Here is a 20,333-nt window from a genome sequence, read left to right as displayed (position 1 = left end):
GTATTTATTCGTCTTCTTTAACATTAGTTAATGTTATTCAAGTTAAATAATGTTAGGTCATGCTAACTCATGTGCATTAACAAGTACAAGTTTGGATTTATCAATGCATTAGCTAATGTTGAACTATGATTAATAAATGCTTCATAAGATTATTCATACTTAGTTTTTATTAGTCAATAATTTAACTACATTAACATTAACTAATTAAAATGTTACCATTTTTTTATTGTTTGATTTGTTGACTGATTTGAATAATAATATTATTTGTTTATGTGTCAGGTAAATGTGTCCCCTTTAGCTTTATTATTTTAAATTTAGTGATAAAGATATTACATCATTAACATTACACTCTCAGAAAAAATGGTACAATGTTGTACCGAAGACCGGTACAAACCCTTGTCACTGGAGCAGTACCTTTTTATAGAACAGAATTGTACCTTAAGACAAAGAAACTAAATAAAATAAAAACCTGCAGATGCAATATTGTACCTTCATCAAAGGTACAAAATCTGATCCATGAAGGTACCACTATAGTGACAAGACACTTTGTACCTTAACAGTGTCAAAAATGCTAACCAAACAATTATTTAAAATGCCTTAAATGTTTAGTTTAGAATACCTATAGTTTTGTGTTTTACCAATTGTTTTGTATTATTGTATAATAGAACTTAATAACTAATGTTTATGAGTTTCTTTAAACATGTACTTTTAAAAGATGATTCTTGTTTTAATGTGGTAATTATTCATAAAATCACTTTGCCTTTCCAGTCATATTTATTAATAACCAACATCACTTGCCCACCAGAGGAAGTGACATCACTTGGAGCCTGTTTGTAGTTGATATAACAGAGTTGAACAGAATAAAAGGACAGATACAAAATGTTTTGTTTATATATATATATAACTAAACTTACGAATAATACAGAAAATAGATAGTTTTATGCAATTGTTTGCATATCTTAGAGATATGAGATATGAGTAAGATCAGAGTAAACCCAGACAGACAAAAAATGAAAACTGGACTTATTTAATTCATGATAATTGAAGCTAAATGTACAATTCAGGAGGTAGAGAGAGTAAAAAATAGATATAGTGGGAGTATTCAAGTATATATTTTCAAGACAAAATGGATATAAAAACTGGATATAATTGATTTTATTATTTAAACTGTTTCATTTTTTTTTTTTTTTTGAAAAACAACAGACATAAAATGTATATTTAATTGTATTATTATAAAAAATACATTTGATTTTATTCATTCATTCATTTTCCTTCGACTTAGTCCCTTTATTTATCAGGGGTCACCACAGCGAAATGAACCACCAACTTATCCAGCATATGTTTTACGCAGTGGATGCTCTTCCAGCTGCAACCTATACTAGGAAACACCCATACTCTCATTCACACACACACACACACACACACACACACACACGCACACACGCACGCACACACACACACACACACACACACACACACACACACACACACTACGGCCAATTTAGCTTATTCAATTCACCTATACCCACATATGTTTGGCCTGTGGGGGAAACCGGAGCACCCAGTGGAAACCTACGGGAACACGGGAAGAACCTGCAAACTCCAGACAGAAATGGTAATGCATCCAGCCGGGACTTGAACCGGCAACCTTCATGTGAGGTGACAGTGCTAACCACTAAGCCACCGCGCAACCATCATTTGCTTTTATTTTGTTATATATTTCAAATAACGAAAGGTCATCCGCTGTGTAGAACATATGCCAGAGTAATTGGCGATTCATTCTGCTGTGGCGACCCCTGATCAAGCAGTGACTAAGCCGAAGGAAAGTGAAAGAATATATTTTGAATAAAATCTCATTTTTAATTCAGTTTCTTTATCAAATTTTATTTCATTATACAAAAGCTTTATATGGATTTCATATAGGTAATTTAAATTCATTACCTTTTTATTTATTTTTCAAAGGTGACAGAATGCAATAGCATATCTTTAAATAAAGGTTTTATGTCATTAAGCAAATGTAAATTTACCTTTACATCTCTAGCATTAAGAAATCAGAATATCTCAGCAATACATAAGTTATGTTACAGTAACCATCATATAAACCATTTGTTTATCAGCTATATTCTGCATACACTACTGGTCAAAAGTTTATTATTATTATTATTATTCTGTTCGTGTATTTATTAAATGTATTAAATTATAAAAATTGTTAAATTGTTAAATATTTATTACAATTTTAAATATCTGCTTTCTTATTGTATGTAATTTCAAATACAATGATTACTTCAGTCATTATTGCTTTTATTACTAATTACCATTAATAATAATAATAATAATAATAATAATAATAATAATAATAATAATAATAATAGAGTGATTTCTGAAGGATCATGTGACTCTGATTACTGGAGTAATGAAGCTGAAAATTCATCTTTAAAATAACTGGAATAAATTATTATAAGCTATATAACTTTTGAACTGTTACAGTGCAAAAACATTTCACAATTTTACAATTTATACAGTATTTTTGGTTAAATAAATGCAGCTTTGGTGAGCAGGATAAGCTTATTTTAAAACATTTAAAAATCCTACTGACTCCAAACCTTTGACAGGTAGTGTAGTTGTTGTGCTGCAGTCCTGGCCTATGGTTTAATGAATTTCAGTGCATGTTGGACACACTTAAACATGCTTGCAAAGTGCTTTTATAAGAGGTGGTCCGTGACAGACCTGCAGCAAAAACAAAACCCCGAGGAGTATCACAACATCTCCAAGAAATAAAGCCGTTGTCAGTCTGGCTGTGATAATAGCTTAGGTCAATATTAGGGAGGTGATCTGTTTGCTCAGCCTCTGTCTGCAGCTTTAATGTTTATGGGGAAGTAGTTGAATGCTCAGAGGTGGACTTGGCGATCGCTGGGAGATTTAAGAGGATTTGGCTTATTGACACTGATCTATTGGTCATTGTGTTCTTCTTGTCCACAATGCACTCCATTATGCAGGAGGTGAGACCGCAATGCTTTCAAAGCTTAGACCTGCGATCTATATGAAGAGCGATCTGGGATGGAAGAGCTGCTGGAAATGAGAGAAACAGCATTAAACAACAAGCATTAAAAGTAGTCGTCAGGTCTGTTTGATATTCTAGTCAGTCACAAAATGACACTATGGGCCTGTTTACACCTGGTCACTACATGCATTTTCTCCCTTTTTTCATTTTTTGTCGTAAAATTTTAATTATATGTATATTTAATCATTTAGTACAGTGGTCCCCAAATTTTTTATCACCATGGACCAGTCAACACTTGAAAATTGTAATGTGGACCAGGGGCCGGTCATTTGTAGGTTGCTAGGTCATCATTAATCAATATCTCAGAGGATGCCAAGCTGACAAAACATTGCTGTCACTCAAGTTTTATTCATGGAGAATATTACAAAGCACTGCACTGTTTGTGTGTTCTGTGTTTGTCTGAGATAATTAGTCTCACTGAAATGTATATATTCCATACAAGCTGAAGCCGATCGGTCAGTTCTTGTCACGTGACTCGCGGTGCATTGCTGGCATTCATTTAACTGGGTGTGTCTGGAAGTTGCACGTACGTCACACCAATTGCACGTGTAATGCCTAGTTCACACTACAGGATTTTAAGCCTGATTTGAAAACGATTTGGAAGTTAACGAGCTCGCTGACAGATCGGGCTGTGATCGGGAGAAGAAATCTGCGGGTGCTCAGCGCTCGCCAGTCTTTATGTGTGAGCTACTGAACAACGTGTCAAAGAGGACGCGTAATGCACATTTGAACTTACACATACTATTGTGTGATGTTCCATGTGTGTAGTTACACCAGTATTACACAAGTAAATACTATGTACCAGTGTGTACATACATGGTAGTTACATACTACTTACACATCTAGTTACCGTGTAAGTTCACAGGTATAAGCGACAATTAATATAAAGTGGGACCGTTTTTCATTTTTGTATTTGATTTTTATGGCTTAACTTTGAATGAAAAGTAGTGCGTTATAAAATACTAAAATCACACTAAAGATGATTTCATAATAAAGAGACTAAAATAACAGCGCTTTAAACTTCTAAATGATTTAAACTTTTTAAAAATTGCTACTAAAGCTAAATCATGATAGATGAATTTATGTATTTTCCTGTTTTCTTTTATTTGAAACATTTTGAATAAAATTTGGACTGATGAATTATGAGCAATAAGAAAAGAAAAGTTAGGGTTTTTTTTGCCATTGTTAAAAATGAACCTACTTACTGTACACACATAGAAATAGTACTGTATTTCAGTCGATGGTTTATCTGTAGTGCTCTCTGTGAGATGAGCCCAGCTGATGACATATGGCAGGGGTCCAAATGTGCCTGTCAGAATCACCAGTGCTGGCACACAACTGACACCGATGGCAAAATACCAGCCGGAACATTCCTACAGTCCTCCAGGGATTGAAAGACACAGCTGAGCTTAGCTGCTCGTCACCACAGTCCAGACACATAGAGTCCTGCCATTGACATGTGATCAGGACTGCGCTGCATATGATTTAAAAATACTGTATAGCAGAGTTACCAATGACACTGATTTATACTGTGTCTCTAGATAATGTGTCATGTGAAGAAGCTGATTAAGAGAGATTTCAGAAAAAGTATCCATAATATATAAAATATATATATAAAGAGTTTTTTTTTCCTTTTTAAGCAAAATATGATAGCTAAAATCAATCATAAATTATTCACAATATATAAATATACACTAACATGTTGAAAAACAAATAAATATGCATGATAATAATATAAAATGATAAATAATAATATAAATGATTTCAATATGCTGATTAGAAAACATTTCTTATCAATACAATTTATTTTTTATTTATTTATTTACTTAATGATTTTTTTTTTCATAATTCAATACAAAATTGGAATATCAAAATAACAGTATTAATTTAGAATATACACTACCGGCAGGACTTGACATCAACTTTTTTGATCACCAGCCACTGTGGCTAGTAGTTTTCTAATGTTACTAGCCACTCCGCATTTTAACTAGCCACAATTTTGTTGTTGGGAAAATATATTTTATATGCATAAATTGACTTTGGCATGCAAAAATGACTTGATTTAAATTTTGTGTTATGTCCACAAGCCTCATCTTTCATTTAACTTTTTTGTGTGTTGTTGTGACCTTGCTCAATGAGCATGAGCAAATTAGTTGTGGTTTTATAGTGTCGCATTGCAGTTCAATTAGTTTTATTTCACATGACGTTTCAGAGCTCAACACTAAGGATTTACCTTTTTTTTTTCTGGCCACACCAAACTAATTATTTCCTTGCCACAAATTTTAAATAATGTGTCAGAAAGAGCAAAATATAGCTGTATATAGCCCTCGTCAAAGTAATTAATACCAAAGTAAAACAGGTATTTTTGTCAGTCATGCGGCTTGATTTTACTGTAAGATCACATTTGCACGCATATTGACAAACGTCATAAATTAACATGCTAATCTTTAGTGACGAGCCAGCACTGGCAATCTAAAAAAACAATTTAACCAGCCAAAGTGGCTAGTGGGGGTGTCTGTCTAACCCACCACAGCTGACATCTAGCCCCATTTGGTGGGTTAATTGGTGTTAATGTCAAGCCCTGACTACCGGTCAAAAGTCTCTCCTGCTCATCAAGACTGAATTTGTTTGAATTAATATAAAGCGAGAAGAGTAAACAATTCTAAATATCTTTTTGTAAAATATTTGTTGCTGTTTAAAACAAATGTTTACTATTTGAGTATATTTAAAAATATATATTTTTTCCTGTGATTTCAAAGAATATTCATCAAAGAAATCTGAAAATCTGTTTTCAACTCAATAAATATATTTTTGAGAAGCAACTTAAAGCATATTAGAATAATTTCGGAAGTATCATCTGACTGAAATAATGATACAAAAAACTGCTTTTAAAAAGTAAATAGAAAACAGTTATCTTAATTGCATAACTCCATAGTTTACAGTAAAACTTAAATTATATTTTATTCAAACGCATACATTTAAAGGTGCAGTATGTAAGTTTGACACCCAGCGGTTGAACTAGGTAATGCACTCCTGAATCAAAACAAACGCAAGGGCAGGTTGCCAGATTGAGGACCAACAGGAGTGAGTTTGACAATCGAGCCTAAAGGCTGATTTATATTGTGTTCTATATAAAAGCAACAACTTGCGATAGAAGGAATATTCTCCATATTAAAAGGAGTTTTTGTTCTGACCAACACCTCGATTTCATATATTATAAACGGCTCATGCTCATGCTGAACAACAGAAAACTGACAATGATCACCTAAGGTACACCTCATATGCTGTATTTACTGTTAACTGCTAATAATGTGAGTTTGAATGCCATTTACATGACATTTATTGCCAAACTACTCAAAGCAGCAGCAGATTGTTCAGCTCAGATCATGAAAATAAAATAAACAGTCTGAAATTAAACTTTACAACTGTAACTCAGTGCAAGCCAACACATATCAGTGATTCTGCATCTACATTTAATAATAAGTAAAAATGTTAAATGTTTAATATGTATTAATTAGATTTTAAACCTTACCATTTCGTGAGCGAGTGCATATTCTGTGCTTCTGAATGGCTGTATTTAAATTTCTGTCATGTTGCGTCTGGTGCAAACAGCCAAATTGATTATCACTGCAAATCTGATGTAGCGTGTTGTTAGAACACGGGGTTAGAATGTAACCTGCTCACCTAATGTTTACGCTCGTAATATTTCTATTATTTGTTAATTAATAACCACCTCATGTGGAATTTTGAATCTGCGTCTCATTTCAGAGTCTGCTACTGTCCAACGGAGCTCACATTTCGGTCACGGGCGCATATTATATTTCTGAGTGACTGAATGAAATACGCGGTTTTCCAACAAGGCAACCCGGGATGCTGAAATATAATCGGCTAAACTGGCATTGGGCAGCTTAAAAGAACCAAAACAAAGACAGACGTTCCGTAACAGACATTTTCAAAGCAGAATATCTGACTTCAGCATTGTTTTTCAGATAATCAAGAATGTTCACTTAGCATGTTTCTTAAAAATATGCAAACATACCATCATATTTTTATGCTTTAGAAGAGTCAAAAACTTACATACAGCACCTTTAACTATAAAACCCAAATCAAGAGAAACTGAGAATTGACATTGTATTCCATTTTTGCCACTAATGCACACAGCAAAAGGTGCAATTACATGCTAGTTTAGATCAGTGGCAAGTAACAATGCTTTACGCAACCCCATCCTTGTCTTCTGGGAACAGATGCTGTAAAATTGGGATTAATGAGGATTACACCGAATCCAGAGAAAAGACTACATCGAAAATTAATTATTGTTAAAGAGCTGCACCCTTCTGTACCCACGGCGCTCGCCTCAAAGGATCTTGTTGAAGATGCACTGAATATTCACTGTCAGACAGTGTTTTGTATTTATTACATAGCCGGCTGACTAAATCATTCTGTCACGTCATGAGTCTCTTGCCTTTGTAAATGTCAGACTCTCACTTCTCCATAATGCATTGGAGTGCTTTGAATGGCAGGTCCATCCATAAGCAGATGGCATATTTTGATATTTCAGGGAGGAGGTTTTTCTGCGCGTGCCTTTGTGAAAATCTGTGTGTGTGTGCGCGTTGTTTAGTGAATTTTGAGATTCAGTGTGGAGAAAAATAGAATAATGAAAAGTGGAAAAGGTCACAGCTAATAATTAGTTAGAAGGGCAAGACGATATGAGAAAACTGAAATGAAATGAATAGATCGCACTCAGAAGCCCTTTAACACAATGCAGAGAAGCACACGGAGGCCTACAGTGGACTAGAAAGTTTTTGGAGGCTTAAACATAGATCATATGCAAATGCAAAAATGCATATGCAAAATAGCTTTTAGTTTTCATTGGTCAGTTATTAGAGGTGACACTGAATGCCCATTTTGCAAAAGTTGATCTAGTTTTTCGGGTTTTAATTTAATTAAAAGTGTATAACTTCTTATTATCTAACTTATTTCAAGTATAAATAACTCAATTTTTACCGTGTTAAAAACACCTCAGTTTACAGCGACCCGTTTCGGTGCATGTCTCTTTAAATGATAATAAGGTGCTGCTCGCCAGTACACTACACACATGTTTGACTGACAGGATGGAGCATTTGAAGCTGTTTATTTTACATTACATTACATTTACATTATAATGACAATATTTTAAATTTCGCTAAAGTGTGTCGGGCGAATATACTCACATAAAAACTACAGTACTACGGCAGCTAGCTCTCTGCAACTCTCATATGGTCGCCCTCTGAAGCTAAACAGGGCTGCGCCTGGTCAGTACCTGGATGGGAGACCACATGGGAAAGCTTGGTTGCTGCCAGAAGTGGTGTTAGTGTGGCTAGCAGGAGGCGCTCAACCTGCGGTCTGTGTGGGTCCTAACACCCTAGTATATTGAAGGATGTCCTTTGAAAAAGAGTAGGGGTTTAACCCAGGGCCAAATTTGCTCGCTGGCCTCTGTCCATCATGGCCTCCTAAACATCCCCATATCATCTTCACCAATCAGCTGGTGTGTGGTGTGTGGTGTGCGGTCTGGTGCAGTATGGCTGCTGTCGCATCATCCAGGAGATTCCCCCCATTGTGTAAATTTCTTTGAATGGTAGAAAGGTGCTATATAAATGTAAGGAAGCTTGAAACAAATTTAATACAGAATCCTTTTAGTGTTGTAGCGCAAGTTAAACCAAATGAGAATGATAATAACGGATAATTTTTTGACATTGCAACCTGCCATTATCAATGTAAAATGCATTCAAACAAACATCTGTAGATATAAAAAGTGAAACTGCTGGATTTAAATGCTCAGCTGCATGGCCTCTGTGCTGGTTAGTATGAAAACCTCAACATCAAACTGGCTAGCACAATTCTGCACATGAGAGGATGATGATCTGATTCTAAACACTAGTGAGTTGAAGTGTTTGCTAACAAAATGAAACCAAAAAAAAGTATTATTTATGATTACTTACACTTTCTGCAGAGATTGTAGGTACAATACTTCCTTTAAATGCATTTCTAATGTGAGTCCAGCTTCGAGGTTTGAAAAGCAGTCCAATAAAAAAAAAATCCTTTGCACACAGAAGCAAGCTTCGCCCACCCTTTCTGGAATATTCCTTTCATACATGAAATTAAACAATTTAACTCTTTCTGCCTCTAAGCTGGGACTCTGTGTACAGATGGCTGTGAGCCCCTAAAGTTACATTGCAACACAGGCTACATGACAGGATTACATTATTACTAAAATGCAAAAAAGAAAAAGACAACGTCGTTAGCCACTTTGCTAAATACAATAAAACCTATAAAATTAACAATTTTATCCAATGTCACCTTTAAAAGAACCAGTATTACTTATCGTGAAGAATAGTTAAATAGTTGAATCATTGTGTACAGAGGACAATGTTGTCAAAATGATTCCTGCTCATACGAATCAGAAAAATAATTTTTCTGCATGCCAGACCCCTAATCAGTGATGTCACTTTGTAAAGAAACACTGTAAACCGCTGTTGTTGTTTTGGTGGAACCTGCATATGTTTAAAGTCTCTCATAACACTCAATATGTTAGCATATGATGTAAAAAAAAACACACGCACACACAAACAAGTTTCCCTTTGTTTTTATTCACTTTATTTATTTATTTATTAATTAATTTGTTTATTTTCATTTTTAAAATAGTTACCTAAAGTAAAATTAAAGCAAAAAATTAGTAAATAAAACTAAAAAAAAATTCTATTACATTTAGCAACTGAGCATTGTATACAATGCTGCTGAAATTTTCTTCTAAAATGAACATTTCTTCACAGCATCCTTGGTTTGTATTCAGTTATTTCATTTTAAAGACAATGAAAAGAACATATTAATCGCCATAAAGGTTACACACTCTTTATATATTGTTATCAGTTGAAACCAAAAATCTGATTGTTTTAATAATACATGTTTTTATATTAATAGGCATACACTAGTGTCTATACTAACTTCCCAACATTTTAATTTTGTTTATTTATTTACTTAGATTAGGCTGCAGAAATATTCCAAGTAAAGATGTGTAGTTTTTATGACCAATTGCTGTCACATTCAGTTACAAACTTGCCTTTTGAAAATCACATTAAATTAGCAGTTGGGTTAGTTTACAAGTTAAACTCAAACCAAAATTGGGAATAATGTCTGACTAAAGATGTGTGCTGTCTTTTGCATATATAAATGTCATTAATTAATGCAATGACATTCATACATTGTAAATATTTTAGTGAGACATCATCGGTTGACCCTGCAGAGCCTAATTAAGATCTGCCTTCTCATTACACGCCCTGTATTCAGTATTAAATGTTTGTTTTCTTCTCCCACAGGTCAAAGTAAAAAGAGAACTGCCTTATCAGCCAATCAAAACGACGAACTGAAGTCTGAACTTGTCTTTCTACGTAAATGTCTTAACATGATTGTGTCTTACGAACTGTCGGAGGAGCGCAGAGCCGACACTTTAACCTCAAAGACTCAAGCAACAGTGGGTTTTTCATTGTCTTACACCCAGTCCATCCTCCACCAGAGCGTCCGGCGCGAGAAAGCCCTCGTGTGGCCCGAAACCCTCACAAACTCTCATCTCGCTCTGGACATTAGCAGTGCAAACCCGGAGGAGAAGATTGCGTCTATGTCTGCTGACAGATCTGCAATAAGAAAGACTTGGAATCGTGCAATGGAGCGAGTGGATATCGTGTCAGTGTGATTTTTCACCCATACTTAAAGAATGTTCTTTAACTTGTCAGTATATTAGTTATCTAGTTCAACAAATCAGCGGTGAGGAGTCGTTAATCCCGTTGTGTTTACAAAAAGGCGATTCCCAACACTTGGGATTAACCGTCGGTGTTTAAATACAACCCAAGTCGTTTTCTTTCTTCTTCTTTCTCCTGGATGTACTTGTCTTGAAAGTGCCAAGAACAGTTACGGTAAAAAATAATAATAAAGAAACAAGTAGCTGCTAAGAGATTCATTTTTTTTATTATTTTGACACGCCAGAGGAAAAAAGTAAACAAAGAATTTATGATTTTATCCGTTCGCCATTGGATCAGCCGTATTTGTTTGCATGAGGTGTCCGAAATCTGTTGCGTATTAAATATCTTTCAGCTAGACATACAGTAGGCCGACCTTTGGAAGGGGCGTCAGTCGCTCCGAAAGGTTACTTGTGAATATTGTCGTTTTTTAAAAGACGGTGTTGAGTCTTGTTAACAAGAATTATGAATAGAAATCCAATTGTAACTTCTTTCTATTTTACGCCTTTTTTAACATGTGTGCCAGTGTTCACTCTTTTCTAGTAGACTAATAATTTATTATGCCGTGTGTAAGTGGGCCTTTCTTTTCGATATACCTGTACATATTGAGGGGGGTGGGGATAGAGATGCAGTATTTCTAGTGATGTGACGTGCGAAGAGGTCTGTGGAAGAGTCTGCTTGGGTTAGAGCCTTTCCTTTTCTGTAATAACGAGACCCAAGGTGATTTCTGAAAGGAATTGTTTGCTCAGAAAGGAGCATCTGATGTTGATATACTCACCCTTGGGACATTTGAGATGTGACTTTTTTGTTTTTTGGTAGAACATTAAAGAAGATTTTTAGTTGAAACCATGGTTCTTGGTGATTTATAAAAATTTAAGTTAATAATATAAATCAAAATGAGAATTAAAAAAGTAAATCACGGAAAGCAGAATTAATACATATAACTGCTGATGGAGTTATGGAGGGAAATGATTATTTGTGCAGGAAACTAAACATTAATAAGAGCAATATTCAACCCAGGTTCATTCTGATGACATACCCCTAAATACAATTCTGGAGAGAGCAAAATACATCCCAGGAGCTATGTTTTTTTGCAGTTTTTATATTTGCGAATCCACTAGAGGCCGCTGTGTACGCTTTTTCAGATCTCAAATTTCTTTCGCGAGTGCCATTCGTGCCTGCTCTTCTCTTGTAAATCCACCAGAGGCCACTGTCGACTGACTGATTTACTGACTGACCAACTGACTGATCCCCGCACTCTCCCTCTTCTCTAAACCCAACCAATAGTGTTTTAAAAAGCACCGCTTGACACGCCCACCCACTTCCCTAAACCCAATGACAGCATTTAAAAAGCAATCCAGAAAAAGAAAAGCTCTCGCCTGGTTTTACCCTGTTTTCAGATTTTACCACATTCCCACACTGTCATTTACTTGTTTATTTAATTTTTTGTTTTTTGTTTTTGTCTTAGCTGTTTTCTGGAACCGTTCTTCACCCCGTTGTCGCGGTCAACTTCGCTCTGTGTCTTAAGTCCGCTGACGTACGTGTCGAGCTAACTGGATAAACTGGTAACAGCGGGAAAGCCAACCATACAGATGTAAGCGGTCAGCTGGTAAGCGAGAAAAGGAACGACGTCATACCGCCCCGGAGCGTTCATTTTAAAGATGAAATGCAGCCATACGCAGCTCTGGCTACATAATCAGCAATCTCCAGAAACGTATATGTACTGTAGGGCTATGTTTTCAGAATAAGCCTATATTGACTATACCAGTTCCAGAACCTACTTTTTTTTGTTTTTGCTTTTTTCTGCACACAATTTTGTAAAAATAATCAGTGGATTTATGCGGAGTGTGTTAAGATTTAGGTGAACAAGATGAAAGAGAACACAATACAAAGACATGAGAAATGAGTGCATGAACCAAGTGGACCTGAGTCCAGCATATATATTCAAGACTAGACAGGAGCAGTGTCCAGACTCAAAGCAAGAACTAACGAGGCCGAGGCGACAGAGTCCTGACAGAAAGATTTTGAGGGTATATAAGTTTGTAAGTATATTAGCTAAATATATTAGTATATGACATCTTCACTTTTATTTAAAGCTTACCATGCAAATCCACTTAGAACCGCTTGTCAGAGTTATAGTACCACTCTCATATAATACATACACTAAAAGACATAGAAAATATAACTACACAAATTGTAAAGTACAGAGATCATCTATACATTTGCATATTATACAATAACATAGCCTGATTAGTACCTCTAATCCACAGCCTCAAGCAAATGGTTCAGAGTGATTTTTGGTTTGCGAACCAATTATAACCAGTACACCAAATTGGACTAAACCTTCTGACTCTTTTTGCAGCATTCAAAGCCAACACAGATCTGCAAGTTACTCAATCAAAACTCACTTTCAGACATTACTATGATTTAAAATGAGACAATATGACAGAATATTGGCTCTTCTGATGAGTTATCCAAAACTTTTAGGATTTTCTTTCTTCTGTTGGACACAAAAACAAGACATTCTGATGGGTGTTGAAAAAAAGCAGACATTGACATCCAGAGTAGAAACTAGAATTAAATAAATCAATATGCAAGTCATGTACATTTCCAGCATTCTTCAGGATGAGAAACTTCAGTTCTTTGACCAAAGGAAGAAATTCAAAATGGTGACAGAACTAAAATGTTTGCGTGAACTATCCCTTTATTAATACAGTGTAATTAAGTATACATTTAATCATTTTGTGATAATGGTTGATAACCATTGACCATTTTACCAAAACTGTAAAAACGCTGGCTTCCACACAATTCCGTCATGTCCCAACACAATTTGATTAAGTTAACTTAATTGTTTTTACAAATTTAAGTGGATTGAACGTAAAACAATTAAGTTGTCCCTAAAAAAACTTAAGAACTGTTGTTTCAACTCTAACTATGAAATAAGTAGTTTGAACAAACAGCAAAAGTAGTATTTTGAGTGAAGGACCATGATTTCAGTAAAAAAAAATCTTCTTTAAAGTTCTACAATTGAGCTGATGGTGAATAGATGAACAGCAAACTCAAATTTTGGTGTGAACTATCCCTTTTGTTCCCCAACTTTTAACTGAGAGCTTAGAATTACGTGAAATGCTGAAGCTATTCAGGTGATTTAGCTTCTTTTGTAACCTTCCTCCTCAATGAATACTTTTAAACTGCACTTTCATTTGCCTAAAATCCCGTGCAAACTATAGCCCTTGGATGATGCATCCGATCTTCACTATCATGACAAACACATCTGAATTCCCCCCTTCCTCAACACAAATGGATGATAAATTATGTATCTTATCTGTGTTGGGTTGACATGCATCTGCAGTTTCCAGGAGAAAGTGCCTAAAATGTCATCCTGTTAACATTCCAATAAATGGCAAATCTGCTCTTAGCCAGAACGGCTGTACATAAACAGAGGCTCCGACTGAGCTGCGTTTGATCAAACCCCTTGTGAACTGCACTGGCAAAGCTGAGTGGCTTTGATAATTAATAAAGATATTCTAGCCGCACCACTTTCCAGACCTCGCTGGCAAATGATTCCCTGCAGTCCTTCACTGCAATCTTTGCGCTTGCATTCGACTCAGTGTGGTGGAGTGATAGATTTATTTGTATAGGTTATGCAATGATAACACGAGTACAGGATACCTGTATGGGTGGATCTCACAGAACGTTTCCGGAAGGTTATATTTCATCCCAAAATCAAATAAAACATTAAGACAATATTTTTTTCCTGTAATTTTTGTTTTGTATTAAGTGGAATCATGTATTGTTGTGAGGACGAACCAGGAAGGCTTATAGTGGGTTCTTGATGGATGGTAATGTAAGAAAACCTCACATTTTGGTGTCAGAAGTGGGATCGCAACTCGGAAGACTTCTTCGAGAGGCAGGAAGCCCCAAAGTTAAATTTGGTGTCAGTTAACCTGACGAGTGATCGAGCTACTGTGGTGCTGTCAGCAATTTGTGACCTGTCTGTGTATGATAGTGTGGTTGTATATTGTTTGCTGTTTATTTGTTCTATTATTTTAGGATATTTCGTTACTTTGGAGGGTTTATATTGGTTTTCACTCGCATACACTGTAAATAAATCATCACTTTACACTTTCCATCAGCGAGAAGTGCCATCATTTTTCAGAGTTTTTCTCTCATTACCATCCATCGAGAACCTATACGAACCTTCCTGGTTCATCAAGCTCACAATTGTAAAGGGCGGCAAGGTGGCTCAGTGGTTAGCACCGTTAGCACCACTGGTTTGAGTCTTGGCTGGACCATTTGTCATTACTGTGTGGAGTTCTCCCAATATTCGTATGGGTTTCCTTCATGTGCTCCAGTTTCACAGAATGAATGTGTATGGGTGTTTCCCAGTAATGGGTTGCAGTTGGAAGAGCATCCGCTGCGTAAAATATATGCTGGAATAGTTGCTGGTTCATTCGTCAGCGGGACCACGCCTCACTCCTTATCCAATCACCTACTCCCTAAAACTTATTTAAGGCAGACCAGCCCTCTAGCACTGTTCTTCTCATTCTCTTGAACCCTCCTCCCTCTTTTTCTCTGCTTCCCATTAACAATCCCCCCTCTCTTCCCTTTTAGGTTGAATCGGGGGTTCAATATTTCTACCAAAATATTACAGAGACGGTACCTCCACTCTGAGGCCCCATTTACACTAGTACGTTTTCATTTTAAAACGCAAAAGTTTTGCTACGGTTATGCCATCCGTTCACACTACGCCGGAGTTTTCGAGCGCCGAAAACTGAGCTTTTTGAAAATGCTGAGGATGCCATTTTTATTCTAAAACGCTGCTGCTCTGTCTCAGTGTGGATGGTGAAAAATGGAGACATCTGAAAATGGAGGGGTGATTGGGGCTTTTTCCTCAATATTAAGTGCACAGATTTCTGTCTTGCACCCTTTCCTTGAAAGTTCAGACTAGTTCAGACAGCAAGTTTGATTTGGAAAACAAACTCCTGAGGACACGTCAGGTAAATATTCAAAGTGAACAGTGTACTGTATAACCTCATTCACATCACCCTGGCCATGCTGTTTCACAATAACAATAATCTCAACAATAAGTCTCATCTTAACAATAAAATGAAAACATGATATAAAGAACTGTCTATTTTCATTTTGATATTAGCAACTTCACAGACGCCAAAAATGTTGAGGCATCGTGTAGCTACATATTTATATGACTGTCATCTTCACTGTATGCATATTTATAACAAATGAAGCCTATAACATTACTGCCTCCTTTCATTTTGATTGAAAATATGAAACATACTTTCTCTTTTGCTTAATATTAGTTTTCATAATTAATAATGGTCATTATAAAAGTATAACGTACAATAAGTTTATATAATATAGGGAATAAAGGCAAGCAATCAGTCAAATGTGCAGAATCAGTGTACGTGGTTACGTTAATTAATATATTAACCTAACTTATCTCTGCGCCCAGCCAAAACACGTTACCTGAGAACAAATAATAGATTCAAAAGACCAAAGTCGGGGAATATGTCGTTAGATATAGCCAACAAGATGAATTAAATATCACGTTTAACAAATAGTGAGATTAGATCCAGCAGTAGATCCTTGATGAACAGTCTGACGTGCACAGCTCTCATCTGGGTAGATGTGCTCAAAGCATGCTGCAGTGCATGCCAGAGTGTGTGTGTGTGTAGTCACGTGATGTGCGTTTCCAGCGGTGTAGTGTGGACGGAGAGTTGATCAGAAACACTAGGTGAAACGCCAGTGTGGACACGGATCGTTTTCATTCTAAAACTTGTTTTAAAACTAAACCATATTAGTGTATTAGCCTGGGACACTGGGCATCATCGTATGACACCCGATACCTACCTGTTCACTGTTTATCCCCTTACTTTCCTTCCTCTTCATCTCACTGTTCCCTTACCATCCCTACAATAAAGTCTAGATCAAAGTGTGGCATGGTCCATGCTGGTGAATGAATGTTAAGCTTTTTTATATAATTTTAGATTAGTATTAGGTAGAATTATTTATTGTAGAATTTAAAATAAAAATAAAAAAACATCTGGACAAATTTTGGTATTATGAAGGGAAAAAATCATAACAATGCTGCAGAATATCTTACATTTTTCATAATAATAATGTCTTAATAATAATAAGTCTTGTTTTTTCTCTTTATTAAAATGTCTTTTTATATGTATAGTAACCTTTATGTAGAGTAATTCTAGCATTTTAGTCATAATTTTATTTATAAAACAGTATTTTTTTTAATAAAATTACAAAATAATTTAATTTAAGGCCGACATGGGTGGCGCAGTGGGTAGCATGTTCGCCTCACAGCAAGAAGGTTGCTGGTTTGAGCCTCGGCTGGGTTTGAGCCTCGGCTGGGTCAGGCATTTCTGTGTGGAGTTTGCATGTTCTCCCCATGTTCGCGTGGGTTTCCTTCAGTTGCTCCGGTTTCCCCCACAGTCCAAAGACATTCGCTATAGGTGAATTGAATAAACTAAATTGGCTGTAGTGTATATGTGTGAATAGATGTTTCCAGTACTGGGGATCCGCTGTGTGAAACATACAGTATGCTGGATAAGTTGGCGGTTTATTCCGTTGTGGCTACCACAAATGAATAAAGGGACTAAGCCGAAGGAAAACGAATGAATGCAATATTTATTTAATTATTTCAAGATTAAGAACCTAACTTTATAAAATTACAAAATTTTTATTTTATAAATTTTTACTTCTGAATTACTTCATGTGAATTAATGCACTCCTACATGGTATATATCTCTTCATTTACACTTTTTTATAGAGTGTCTTTCATTTGATTTGATTTGATGCTTTTTGGGATGAAATTCAACCAAGTTTTCAAGGGATTCCCCTTCATTTTTACTATTGTTTGAAGGTTCTTGTTAGCTTACACTTCTCAAAGACTAGCATATTCCAGATAAGCGAGTCCTAAATCATGTCTGGCTGCTGTACAAGTGACTTTTAAGACATTTGTAAATACATCCTGATTCAACATGGTGCTTGATTAGACTTGATGATATTAAATAAACGGCAAATTTAAAGCAAAAAATAACTGTTGCAAGTCTCAGTCTACGCTAATGCCAGATTCACCTTGAATTAACACATGTAAAACAAAACCTGACGCTGTTAAATGTCAGATTTGACGATCATAATTATCCAGCGTAAAGAATCCTGAATGAAAATGATTCTCCTACTGGGAAATCTTGCATGATGCTTCTACCCAAGAGTGTATGTGACGTCCCATGACGATGCTCTAACCAAAACTGTAAATAATAACAACAACAACAAAAAAAACACATGGATTTAGAAACTAGTTGAAATTCTTGTAAAGTGTCCGAACATAATGACAAATGTAGCTTTTATTTGGCGCTATATTGTAGCTTAACCATTCTCGTTAATTAAATGGTGGATTATGATCATCTAAAACCAAACGACACTCATGGTAGACGCTTTACGCAGGTTGTTTTCATCGGGTTCAGTGCTGAGTTTTCAATAGTTAGGCCTTTTTCTATTTCTGTTACTTGACTGTAAATAAAACCAGACTGTGTCAATGACTCTTCATTTTGCCTTCACTTCTTTGCCTTATTATGTCATGTCTAAGTATAGTAGCGTGTCATACAGCACACTGCGACCGTGCCTAGCAACAGACTGTCGCTTGACATTGTCATGATGACTGTCTCTCCACTTAAGAAAGAAGTGCTGTCAATCATACAGCTTCCCCTCTCTGCTTCAGCATCACATGTTCCTGCTTGAACACTGCCTTTTGTTCTTCTGTAAACACTCCAGGCGAGTGTTTGTTTTACAGTCATGTGTTGTGCAGTTGCCCGTGGGGAACAAGTGATTAAGGATCACACGCACATCAGTGATGCGGTTACCTGAGCTACAGATCAACTGACGTATCTGAATAATTCTCTAGTTATTTTGACTTGACAAAGCCAACAAACTAAGATCCTATTTTATTAAGAGCAGGCTATCTCCTCTTAGAGTTTTTAAACTGCAAACACCAAACTCATGTCAGACGTTCAGGTGGCTCTGATTCAGTATGCTATATCTTGTAAGGTTTTTCATGAAATGGATGATCTGATCTATAATTGATTACAAAAACTTTCTGAATCAGACCATAAACAATAGTTAAATGTAGCATGTGTTATATATTAGAGACATTTTAGCATGCTAATTTATGCTAACAATTCATTTATTCTTGCTTTATTAATTCATGTTAGAAACATGCTAACACAAACATGCTTGTATTTAATTAACTTGGGCTGTAAGGATGACCATTTACACTAGAAATATGTCAATTCATTGCAGAAATGTGTAAGAAACATTTATTCATGTTAGCAATTTGTGCTATCAGTATAGTGATTTATGTTAGAAACAGATATTATTTTTATGTGTCCTTGTTATTATCTATTCATCAATTACTGAGTAATTACTTATGTACTTAGGTTTAGTTGTATGGGACACCTTTATTTTAAGAACACCTTAAAATAAAGTGTTACCGAAGCATGCTAACAACATAGCAATTCATGCTTAGAATATGCTTAGGTTTTTCATAAAATGGATGATCCAATCTATAATTGATTACAAAAACATTCAGAATCAGACCAAAAACAATAGTTAAATGTAGCATGTGTTATATATCAGAAACATATTAGCATGCTAATTTATGCTAGCACTTCATTTATTCTTGCTCTATTAATTCACGTTAGAGACATGCTAACACAAACATGCTTGTAATTACGTTGGACTGTTAGGATTACCATTTACACTATAATTATGTCAATTCATTGCACAAACGTGTTAGTGATATGCTAAAAACATGTTAATTAATGTTAGCAATTTGTGCTATCAGTATGATCATTTATGTTAGAAACATAGATATTATTTTAATGTGTCCTTGTTATTCATTAACTACTGAGTAATATTAATTATTTATATGTACTTAGGTTAGGTTTAGTTGTATGGGACACCTTTATTTTAAGAACACCTTAAAATAAAGTGCTACCAAAGCATGCTAACAACATAGCAATTCATGCTTAGACTATGCTTAGGTTTTTCATAAAATGGATGATCCAATCTATAATTGATTACAAAAACATTCAGAATCAGACCATAAACAAGTTAAATTCAGTACATATACAGTTGAAGTTAGAATTATTAGCCCTCCTGTTTATTTTTTTCCCCAATTTCTGTTTAACGAAGAGAAGATTTTTTTAAACACATTTCTAAACATAATAGTTTTAATTAATAACCCATTTCAAGTAACTGATTTATTTTATCTTTGCCCTGATGACAGTAAATAATATTTGACTAGATATTTTTCAAGACGCTTCTATACAGCTTAAAGTGACATTTAAAGGCTTAACTAGGTTAATTAGGTTAAGGCAGGATAGGGTAATTTGGCAAGTAATTGCATAACGATGGTTTGTTCTGTAGACTACCGGAAAAAATATATAGCTTAAAGGGGCTAATAATTT

General features: G+C 35.4%; 1 protein-coding gene across 1 annotated transcript in view; it reads left to right on the top strand.

The window, feature by feature from the left end:
* Positions 1–11,664, top strand: part of nkain2 (sodium/potassium transporting ATPase interacting 2) — a 314,135-nt gene extending 302,471 nt beyond the window's left edge. The window contains exon 7 of the mRNA XM_056445621.1: positions 10,414–11,664. Within this exon, the coding sequence (XP_056301596.1) occupies positions 10,414–10,423 (10 nt within the window). The 3' untranslated portion in view covers positions 10,424–11,664. The remainder of the gene's footprint in view (positions 1–10,413) is intronic.
* Positions 11,665–20,333: the final 8,669 nt, after the last annotated feature.

The sequence above is a fragment of the Danio aesculapii genome, chromosome 20 (genome assembly GCF_903798145.1).
Source record: "Danio aesculapii chromosome 20, fDanAes4.1, whole genome shotgun sequence".
Classification (NCBI taxonomy): domain Eukaryota; kingdom Metazoa; phylum Chordata; class Actinopteri; order Cypriniformes; family Danionidae; genus Danio; species Danio aesculapii.
This window is presented reverse-complemented; position numbering and strand designations above follow the sequence as displayed.